The following is an 11,820-nucleotide window of genomic DNA, read 5'->3' as shown; positions in this document are numbered from 1 at the left end:
ATTGTTCACAGCTGTTTCTAGTTCTCAGGGGACGCCTCAAATTCAGCACAAAAACCTAAATATTGCTGCAACTTGAAATATGGTCCAATTTACAAGACCATTTTGGTAACGAGGGAGGAGGGAAGTGGTGGGTGGGGTGGGCACACACAAAGACCAGAGCCACAATCTTTAGTCACCAAATGTGGTTGGTGTATTTAAGAAGCTTTTGATCACTTAACAAGGTGTCCTTGATTAACTGGGAAGCAATTGCATTTAATAGTGCAGGAAGAAAACACCATCTTTTGAAGAGGCACTTCTCTCACAGAGGAAGGAATAGGCAAGAGCTTGGAGCCACAAGCCTCCAGTGGAGATCCTTCACCTTGAACAGTTGTGTGACAGGCAAAAATGCAACATGCAAAACTCCTTGCACCTGGAGATGCGGTTGAAGAGCCATGTATGCTCTATATGTATTCTATACTGGAACATCCAGGGCTCTTTACACATATGTTCTGTCACAGCAATATGTGTATTGAGCATATTACACCGATCCTGGCCAGACCGCTGGCTGCCAATTAATTAATGGGCCCAATTCAAAGTGCTGGTTTTGACATATAGCGCTTTAAAACAGCTCAGGATTGCAATACCTCAAGGACTGCCTCTCCCCACATGAACCAACCTGGGACTCTTGTGATCATCATCTGGGGCCCTTCATGTTTCCCCTCCATGAAAGATCCAGAAGGTGGCAGTACAAAAACAGGCCTTGTCTGTGGTGGCTCCCCATTTGTGGAATGCTGTCCCCATGGAGGTTCATCTGGTGTCTTCATTACATATTTTTAGGTGCCAGATCAAAACCTTTCTCTATAAACAGGCCTTTGTCTGATTAGCATTCCATGACCTTTTTAAATGTGTCTGTGAGAGCAGGATTATTGGCCTGCTTTTGTTTTCTTATGTATTTTGTGTTCTCATTGTGTACTTTTCTGTTGTGAACTGCCCTGTGCTGTTCGGATGAAGGACAATATACAAATTTAATTAATAACTTTTCTGAAAAAAGGTTGCTGGTTACTCAGATATTTATTCTTGGCATTAAGTGTAATTTCAAACTTATGCACCTCATTTGGGTTTATATACCAGCAGTATGGGCATTAACCAAGCTCTAGCATGCCTTTATTTTTAATGCTGTACTATGAATAGCCTTAGAAACCCAGAAAGCCAAAAATCTAACCTTCAAATGTATAAATACCCAGCTGACAGATTTAGCTAGGAACATCTACCTAGAGGGGACAGGGAAAGAGGCAAGAATATGGGGTGCTCAGCTGCAGTAACCTGATGACATACATGATGGCTGCTGCTTATTTGGGGAAAAAATAGGAAGAGCATCAAATTAACCAAGGATGGGGCAGCAGGGACTCGGTGCATCTCAATTGGCAATGGCTAACTTGTTCCAGGGGTCCAAAGTCTTCTTCAGCCAGTCTAGCTATGTGGGGGTTGAGCAGCCCAACCCCAACGCCCGAGGTGACTTCATATCATCACATCCCTGGAGCATCTCTCTCTTCCAGTGCTGGAGACCGCCCAGCTCAGAGGCAGCATACAAGCCTCAGGCAAGTTGTGCTGAGCTGGGTGTAAGATGGTTTCCCAAAGACTTGTTCAGAGAAACAGCTTAGGCCTAGCTCAAGGCTGGGGAGCCTATGGCCCTCTAGATGTAGCTGGACTACAACTCCCACCATACACGGCAACTTGCAACACTGGCTGGAGCAAACGGGATGTGGGGATTCCAACATCTGGAGGGCCAGAGACTTCCCACCCCAATGCAGTTTTCCCCAACTGATAACTAGGAAAGGCAAGTGGACGGCCAGTTCGGGAGTTTATGGCTCTCAGACACAATGTGTGGTGCTTGGGCTGTGTCACCCTCAAAAGCAAAGCAGGCCACATTCATCACAGAAGTGCAACGGTCAACCCAACAGCCCCTGCGAGACCAGCAGCAAGACGCCAGACGCCACCTCTGAGCCAAACGGGCCAGAAAGGCTGGATACAGCTCACGGGCCACCAAGACTGGTCCCCCCTGCTGTAAAAGGGTAAGATTCTTGACTACCAGTATTTCCATTGGAGGCCAGATCCTACAGAGCAATTACAACCCCCTGCAGTTGGTAGATGCTCTTTCCTCCCTACTAATCTGCAGCTCAACGGTTTATCTCCCTGCTGTTGATCAGCAACTTGCATCCACCAGGACCTCAAAAGGGGGACCCATTTCTCATGGGAGGGATGCTGGTTTCTAATCACCATGAATGCATGTTGAGTCAAAAGGGGGCAGAGGGCTTGCAAATACTTTCAACCCTGCATAAATAAGGCTTCTGTGGATCAAAGCAGTGAGGGTACAAACCCTATTTGTTCGCCAGCGTGCTGTAGCTTCAAGTTCAAACCAGCAGCTGCCTTTGACTCAGAAGTTCTGCTGTGATCACAATCTGTGGAGTCCCCCTTCCCATCCTCCGTTCACTCCATTGCCACTGGCTGCATCCCCTCCACATCCCGGCACTTGGAGTTCACTAGCTCCCTGCGGATCTCTGGAGAGATCTGGGGGTGGCTGTGAAACTTGAGCAGCTCTAAGAGGGCTTCTTTCTGCTCTGAGGACAGGTCCTCTTTGTATCGCTGGGCAAAGGTCAGGAGGCACTGGTGCCAGAGGACAGGCAGGGTGCGTCGGTCCGTCCGGAAGGCGAGGAAGTGAAAGACCAGGGCATCCACCACCCGGAAAGGCAAGGCGTACTTCTTGTCAATGAGCAGGCGGAGAAAGATGCTATTGGCGCCACTGTACTCCATCTCAGCAATCTTTAGCATAGCAGCCCTGTGGGGGTGGAGGAGGGGAAGAAAAGGAGGAGGAGCAAATGAGGCTTTGTTGCAGGTCCACATCAATGGATGACCCTCCACTCGTGAAAGCCAAGGGAAGAGAAAAAGTGACACAAGGAAATTGCCCCAGTTTAGTTAAGTACTCTCTGGCAAGTTCCTTTGATAGTCACACTGCAGACCCTCAGCCCAGCTACAAGCGTGGCTTCAGAATACAATCTGTAATGGGGAAGCCCATGCAGGCTTAGGAAGACATTCCCCAAGACAGCAAAGGTGTTTCTGACCCCGCACCGGGGGGGGGGGGGAGAGATGCATGGGAGAAAGGGCAGGAAACTCTATCCAGTCCTACCATTCCAGAGTGGCTGGGGAAACACAGCCAGATGGGCGGGGTATAAATAATAAAATTATTTATTATTGTTATCATTAGTGCAATTTCCCTTCCACCTCGAAATTAGCCTAACTCTTCTTACCCGGAGTGAAGGACAGGGATGGAGCACTTGGTGAGGATACTGCCCACAATAATGGCTTCTCGAAGTGTGCATGTTCCTGACTCACATATGGGGAGGAGGATCCCTGGGGAGATGAGGGAAGTGGGGAGAAAGGAGCATCATATAGTTATCTCTTATATAGACACAGAAAGTGTTTCATCAAAGGCTAAAACTATTTTTTTAGGGGGGGGGGAATCATTCAGTTCTTTCGCATCTAGAAGGCTGATGCAAGAATATGCAACACACACATACCACACTAACAACACCTCTGCACAGTTCAGTATTATTTATCAATAAAATCAAGTTTAAGAATAATTCATCAAACCCAGAAGCAGCTTCCCCTTGAGGCTTTCCTCCTAGCCTGTCTTACTTCTGGGACTGGAGCCTGTCAAGAGAGAAAACTGCCAACTTTTTTTGGGGGGGGGGAGAGGACTGAGCAGCAGGAATGAGCAATTTTCTTTGTTTCCACTTTGTGTCAGGTTGGTAATGATTTCACTCATAATTCCATTCTGTATTTGGGGTTTTGTTGTTGAAAAACAAACCCTCACAAAACAAACCATCACAAAATATGTGATAAATGCATATTTATCAAGTGCATATTTTGATAATTTTCCACTACCGTGAATTGTGTTCCAGAGGCAGCAAAGCTTCCAAATGCCGGTTGCTGGAAACCACAGGAGGGGAGAGGGCTCTTGTGTTCAGATTCTGCTTGAGGGTTTCTCTCAGGCCTCTGGGTAGCCACTGTGAGAACAGGATGCTGGACCAGATGGGTCGTCGGCCTGATCCAGCAGGCTCTTGTGTTATTATAGTGAAATATATGAACCCCTGGATAAACCTCATTTCCATGTATTTGTCCTCCAAGGTCAACTTTCCACTCACCTTTGAACCAGGCTCCAGGTTTGAACAAGGCCTTCTTCAATGCCATGTAAAGATGGAAGTTGAGGCGCTTATATTCAGCAATGTCATCTCTGACTCGCGGGAGAAGCACCAGATTGTAGAACCTCTGGGCCATCCTCTCTTTGAGGTTAGAGGAAAAGATCCTAGGGAAAGGAACAAAGGCATTTGGGGAGAGAGGGTGGAAATGGAGAAAAAGAGAAGCGACCCGAGTTAGGATAGTTGGGGAACTGGTCAACTTCCCTCCTTGTGCTTGCACTATGCAATACATGTATAACTGCAGCATTCCACATTGCTGCCCCTCCCCCATCTTGACTTTATACTTCAAGCTTTTGAGGCTGCGGAATCATTTTTATTTATCTACACATTTCTATGCTGCCTTTTCAACCTAACCCTTCACAGTTTTGGTTCCTCTTTACCAAATAAAGTGGCAAATTACAATGGTATAAAATTAAAATACAACCCGAAACAAGGACAGCAGCGCACACAAGAAGCCAGATCCTTAAATTATTTTGTTCTCATAAAAAGGAAAAGAGATGTCCATGCAAGATATATCAGAGTCAGGCAACTAGTCATGCACCACAAACACCAATTCCTAATGGTTTATGTGTAAGAGGAGATTCGTTTTAGGAATGGCCTGTGTCTTTCGCCAGAGCTGCACACTGCACTGTGTATCACCAAAGAGGAAGAGGAACCAAAGTTCTCTCTCCGAGAGAACACGGAAGAAGCATCAGATGCATTTACACTTGTAGCTTCCTCCCAGGGCCCACTGTGCTGTATCTCAAGAGCTCTGGGTCCTAATGCTCTGTTTCAGGTCCTCCTGGCTCAAAGACATGGTGCTAGAAAGGTCTCCCCCAACCCCATTTTAAATACTTTACTGAAATTCATAGATAACATACACAATATACCAAGATGAAAACAATTGTGTACTAATAATCTTATATATGTTTACAAAAATCAAATTTAAATTAAATTTATGCAATCTCTTTTTTCCTATCTTTTTGCTAACATAGAACAGACTTCCTATCATTTCCCGATGCATATAACCTATCTGGTGATGACTGTACTTATCATTATTACCTTACTCTTTCTGTACTTTCTTACAACAATTCGTACCTTTTTGCTAGTTTCTTAACAGTTTGTTTAGACAAGGGTCATTCAAACGCTGCCATAGAAATAACAGGTTTCTTTTTACAAGAGGAGCCTCATGCATTGCAATACTGGGCAGGAGTAGTTGAGTAGATGGGAGGAGGGGGGCTGGTGGTGAGATCAAAGCAACCTGACTGCCCACACACTGGGGAGTGGGACAGGGGGCAGAATCTGATCTTGTGCCCAGGATTTGATGGGGGCGGGGTTCCACTTCTGAAAAGCAGCAAACTTAAGCACAGGGTGATGTGTATGTGCATGCATTAAAAAGTGCAGTGTAGTGCTATGATCCCAAATGAAAGAAAAGGAGCTATTGGAAATATAAACACAAACTGCTCTGTAATCAATCCACACATTTACTTTTCCCATGTGTAGGTCAGTGATATTGCAGAAATAAGTATCAGTATTATTGAAACAAGGACTTTCATTTCTGTATGTCATTGAGCATAAGGACTCATCTGCTGCATAATGCTGTATTTTGGCTATTCGACCTACTGCAGGATGAGCAGAGCAAAAAGCAAGAATCAAAGGAATTGTGGCAGCTCATGGGAAGGGTCAGGATGAAACCTTCAAGACAACACATTATTCCCTGCAGTGTCACAGATGGAGTCCTACCTTGTTGCCTGGTACATGGCAGCTGCTGTCCATGTTTCAGGCTCTGTGATATACAGGATCTGCTCCCAGTTGGACAAGGCTGGGATGATCTTGAATGCTTTAGGCAGTTTCCCACTCCTATATTTTGACAGCACCTGAAAAAGAAATGGGGGGGGGGGAGATGAATTTAACACGGACAGGCAGACAAGGCTACTTTATTCCAGGGTTTATACCCATTGTTTAAGAGATCTTCAGTGAATGTATTTTAAGAAGCATTCAGATAGGATATTCTTAATTTTCCACATACTAGCAAAATCTGTACCAGTCTATCAGCATGGAAACAAATTCTAGTTAATATTCATATGTATAATGCATCATCTTAACCTATAGTGCCAGTATGGAAACACAGCCATTAGCTGTTCCCCACCCACACCAATCATGCTATGGGTGGTCAATCAGAGCAAGCAAAGAGTTGCCCAAAACTAAGATTTCTAAACGCTGCAGCAGCTGGACTAAGTCCAACCTGATGTGTGCAGAAGCACACACACCTATTTGCACAGAAATAGCATTACTCTTACTTCTTTGACACCCTTGTAGACTTCCAGGACACGGGGATTAAGCTGTGGCATGGGCCGACCAGATATTTCGGACATCACAGTTTCTACCTCTGTCTGCTTCTCAGTGATCTTCTCCATGATAATGTCTGCCAAGGTGCGCCTAATGGGTATCCAGAGGCAACAATATGGATCAGGGAACTTGGAAAGCTCATTGGCAAATCAAAGCAGCAGAGGCAACAATAAGATTGATTCCCAGCCTAGCGTTTAACAGGGGAGATTAAGTTTCCACATGTGATATCCCTTGCTCACATGGCTACCCACCTTTGCTAAGTGAACTGTCTGCCATACTGTTCAGTGAAAAAGGCTGCTGTGCAATACAAATAAGCCTGAAGGTGGCAACAGGCATCTGCTGAGGATCAAGATCTTGGGGTTCTAGCTCAATGAAGATATTGACAACAAGAACGGGCAGCTCTCAAAAGTTTTAAAGGTTAAATTAAAATTTCAGTTCACAAAAATAACATGATGCCAAAAGAGAGGTGTCAGCCCAAATCTATTTTGCATGAAGAAATTCTAACGTGGGTAAGTCATATGAGGGCCATAGGTTCCTGCTCTGCATTCCAATCTTGGAGAAAGGAAACTTGGTCATTACTGGGCATGCCAAACAGAATGGGCTGAAAATTGTGCTTCCTGCTACCCGTGCAGTATCAAAGACGGCATGCCTAAAATAATAACTAAAGCACCATCTGCTGGTTAAAACAAAAACAAGAACAGAATTGAAAAGTATACTTGGGTGCTAGCTTACTTTACTTATTGCTGAGAATCTGATGAAATCATGCCAGTTCCATAAGCAAAGCAGTGCCAGAATTCTTAGATGAGATATTCTGTTAAGGGTCAGTTCACACATAAAAGTATCACTGTACTACTAAATGGCTTCTACTCAATTGTTCCCTTCTCCGCATACATTAGCAAAAATGTGCAGGTAGTCCGATATAGAAAAACACAAGGTACCTAGTCACCTGGGGGCCTAAAAAATTCAAATATTTTTCCTGTACACAGCTTGACAACAAGTTTTAATTCCACTACATAAGACTGCAGTTGTTGCTGGGATGTCAGTGGCTTCAGAAAGCAGCACCAAGATCTGCTGTGTGTACAGAGACTACCAGCTTATGTGGAACTCTATCAGAGGTGGGCAACCTTTGCCCCTCCAGATATTGCTGAACTACAACTCCCATCATCCCTGGCCACTGACCATGCTTTCTGGGGCTGATGGAAACTGCAGTACAGCAACTTCTGGAGAGTCAAAGTTTCTCCACTCATGGACTATCTGCATGTACCACAGGCACATAAAACACCACAAATGATCATAAGGAAGGAAAACAACCACTGTGAAACTCTCTCATATTCTCTTTCTTCACTCAGAACCCTCTCAAGTATAACCAATACAAAACAGGCACTTGCACCCAGGGCTCATTGAAGTGATGAAACTCAGGGTGGGGGTGGAGGTAAAACCATACAGCAGAGATAACTTAGTCACCTAGAAGCCTAACAATTTCAAATAGTTTTACAGTCCTGTACACAGTTCAACAAGCCTTTATCCCCTTCCAGAAAGGAAATGGCTCACATTTAATTTTACATTGGATAACTGTCATGCAAGAAGTAGAACATTACACATTCTTAAAAACTGCATAAATGAGAATGGACAAGGGGGTAAGGGAAAGAGTATACATACATCTTGCCTACCAGAGGCTGTCCAACAACATAGCCTAATTCAAGCTCAATTCACTCAAAGAGACAAAAACATTAACAGCTTTACTCCACATATGCTCACTCAGGCACTTTTACAAGTCCCACACAATGTCCATTCTGTGCTTGTAGGTACTTCCATACTAAAAGTTTGGTTCCTTACACTATGGAACTCCCTGCCCATTGACATTAAGCAAGTACCTTCTCTGTACAGTGTTTTAGCACCTGCTAAAAACATTTATGTTTAGGGAAGCCTACCCAGACATGTAAAGTTGACATGTATAGTGTGTGTGTGTGTGTGTGTGTGTGTGTGTATCTGCTGATATGATTTATATTTTTGTTTGTCAACTTGCTTTCCATGTCTAACTTTTTACCACTAAGCAATCTATAAATACTGCAACATAAAAAATAAAGTCTAAGCAACTGCCAGGATTTGAGCACTCCAGCGTTTACCTCAGTGGCGGATTCTTGTTCATGAACATCTCAATGGCTTTTTCATCCTCTGGATTCACAGTTACCTCATCACAGTACTCTCCCTTCCCCATGGCTGCAGCTTGCTCCAGTGTTGGCCACTCATCATCATCTGTATCTGAATCTCTGTCCTTTGAGGCAGGTCCTGGAAAGAGTAGAACAAATACAGGTTTGGATATTTAATCAGAATAAACAAATCCTGGCTCAGTGGTAGAGTGTCTGCCCTGGTTTGATATTTGGCATCACTAGATAAGGCTGGGAATGTCCCCTGTCAGAAATCCTAGACAGCCACTGCCAGTTGCTGTTGAAAACACTGAGCAAGATGGAACAATGGTTTGACTTAGTATAATGCAGCTTCCTATGCAGCTATTTCTTTCAGGTATTGGAAACTTAACAAAAAAGAGTTATAACTATAACACGTGGAACCTGCAACAAAGCACTGAAGTGTGAAATGCTCCTTCTTCAAATATCTAAAGGGCTGTCACACAGAAGATGGAGCAAGTTCGTTTTTTCCTGCTCTGGAGGGTAAACCTCAAACCAATGGATTCAAGTTACAAGAAAGGAGATTCCAACTAAACATCAGGAAGATCTTTCCGCTGGTAAGACCTCCGATAGCGGAATGGACTCCCTTGGAAAATGGTACTCTCTTTCACGAGAGGTTTTAAAGCAGAGGCTGGAGGCTGAGGTCCAGCGCCGAGGGCCTTCTGGCGGTTCCCTCATTGCGAGAAGCAAAGCTACAGGGAACCAGGCAGAGGGCCTTCTCGGTAGTGGCGCCCGCCCTGTGGAACGCCCTTCCAGCAGATGTCAAAGCGATAAACAACTACCTGACATTCAGAAGACATCTTAAGGCAGCCCTGTTCAGGGAAGTTTTTAACGTGTGATATTTTACTGTATTTTTGGTTTTTATGGAAGCCGCCCAGAGTGGCTGGGGAGGCCCAGCCAGATGGGTGGGGTATAAATAATAAATTATTATTATTATTATTATTATTATTATTATTATTATTATTATGGCCATCTGTCAGGTATGCTTCAGTTGAAATTCCTGCAATGCAGGGGGTTGAACCAGATGACCCTCAGGGCCCCTTCCAACTCTACTCCAAAAATTCTATGTTTCCCGTTCTCTCGTCACTTTTTTCTGTTCCTCCCCCAACCAAGTGGGTTAGCATTCTCTGGCCACTAAGCACTGCCTATTGGGTTTGTCCACAGGCCTCCTAGAGCTTTACAAGCTACAACTCCCACCAGCCCCACTTATGATTGATAGATAGATAGATAGATAGATAGATAAATAAATAAATAAATAATAATAATAATTTATTTATATCCCACCCATCTGGCTAGGTTTCCCCAGCCACTCTGGGCAGCTTCCAATAGAATATTAAAAATACAATAAAACACCAGACATTAAAAACTTCTCTAAACAGGGCTGCCTTCAGATGTCTTCTAAAAGTCAGATACAGTGGACGGTCGGGTTGCAAACGTGATCCGTGCAGGATGCATGTTTGCAACCCGCAGCAGCGCATCTGCACACACACAGGTTGCGATTTGGTCTTCTGTGCATGCACAAAGGGTGATTTAGCGCTTCTGTGCATGTGTGACTGCCGAAACCCAGAAGTAACCTGTTCCGGTACTTCCGGGTTTTGGCGGTCTGTAACCCAAAAAAACGTAACCTGCAGTGTCTGTAACCCGAGGTATGATTGTAGTTGTTTATTTCCTTGACATCTGGTGGGAGGGCGTCCCACAGGGCGGGAGCCACTACGGAGAAGACCCTTTGCCTGGTTCCCTGCAACCTCGCTTCTCTCAGTGAGGGAACCAGCAGAAGACCCTCGGAGGAGGACCTCAGGGTCCGGGCTGAACGATGGGGGTGGAGACGCTCCTTCAGGGATAGCATAGCAAGAACAGATGTTGCAGCCCAGCGACACCTGGAGGGAACCAAGCAGGGAGGAGGAGGCTGGCGCTCAGAGAGGGGTCCTTCCCAGCCCCACCTGAAGGTGCAGGGGGTTGGAGTCAAGCAAAGCAAGTGCCCCCCACCCCCCACCCAAGGGACGCTCACCCAGGACGGTGGTCTTCGCCTTCTCGGGCTCGCCTCCGCCCGCGGCGCCGTGCTCGGCCTCCAGCTCCTCTTGCTGGATCCGAGCCTGTTCCAGGATCCTCCGGGAGAGCTTCTCGTCCACGTACTCGTCCTCGCCGCCGCCATGCTTCCCCGCTTTGCCCCGCCGCTTCACCCTCGTCACGGGCTTCACGGAGTCGCCCTGGAGGATCTGCTCGGCCAGCGGAACGGACGCCGCCTTCGCCGCCCCGCCGGAGCCCCTCGAGCGCTTCACCTTCGGCATGGTGCCCCCCGAGCTGAAGAGCCGGCACACGTGTGAGGAGGGGCAGTTGCAAAGCGCATGCGCGCTCTCCCGACTGCAGAGCTATGAATACAGAGAAACGCGTCGTTGCCTGGATAGGCGGTTTCCGGGCTCCCGCTGAACTCTGCAGCAGAGATTCTTGCGGCATCCCCAGCTGTTGAGGCATAGTAAGCCTCACTGCTTATGGCGAAAGTTGACGGTCAAATAAATTGTGTTAGTCTCCTTTGGTAGTGAGAGAGGTTGGGGTTGGAACACAAGCGCATAGTAAAGAGAACTCGCACAAGCGACGCTGACCCAAAACCCCACACATACATTAAGCAGAACAGAAGCATTGCCACCCGACCCCGACCCCACTCACCATGCCCCCCTCCACCTCTTTCCCCCTTTTCTTCCTAAGGTAACACTAATGTCTCAACAAATGAAACTGATCTGTAGAAAATGTAACTTGAAAAAAGAGACATTGCACATACTTTAGCAAACCAAGAAATCTTTAATATAAAAATGTGGTGTGTTTTTTTTAAAAAATACAAATAAATAAAGTGTGTTAGTCTTTAAGTGAGTCTTTGTGAGTTTGCCCGAGTGTGGGTCACCCTCTTGGTTTCTGCTCAGAGAAGCCATTTTAAAATGCCCCTCGGGGCCGGAAGTGACAGCTGCCCATAGCAATCAATGGAGGAATCCCGGGATCTCGCGCTGGCGGCGCTGCGGTGTCTGCTATGGGGCAAATGGCCGCGGCAAAGTCGGGTGTGCTTTCCCTTGCTGAGGGAG

At 46.0% G+C, this 11,820-nt stretch overlaps 1 protein-coding gene across 1 annotated transcript; it reads right to left on the bottom strand.

Moving 5' to 3' along the window:
* Window positions 1-2,213: 2,213 nt before the first annotated feature.
* On the bottom strand, window positions 2,214-11,095 carry BYSL (bystin like). Its single transcript, XM_053393143.1, has 7 exons — window positions 10,758-11,095; window positions 8,690-8,852; window positions 6,515-6,653; window positions 5,958-6,091; window positions 4,182-4,342; window positions 3,285-3,387; window positions 2,214-2,815 (listed from the first exon to the last, which is right to left on the bottom strand). The coding sequence occupies exons 1-7, from the start codon at window positions 11,035-11,037 to the stop codon at window positions 2,467-2,469; spliced, it is 1,329 nt and encodes a 442-aa protein (XP_053249118.1). The 5' UTR covers window positions 11,038-11,095; the 3' UTR covers window positions 2,214-2,466.
* Window positions 11,096-11,820: the final 725 nt, after the last annotated feature.

This window comes from Podarcis raffonei, chromosome 6 (assembly GCF_027172205.1).
Source record: "Podarcis raffonei isolate rPodRaf1 chromosome 6, rPodRaf1.pri, whole genome shotgun sequence".
NCBI lineage: Eukaryota > Metazoa > Chordata > Lepidosauria > Squamata > Lacertidae > Podarcis > Podarcis raffonei.
Note: the sequence above shows the minus strand (reverse complement) of the source record. Positions and strands in the feature narration are given on the sequence as shown.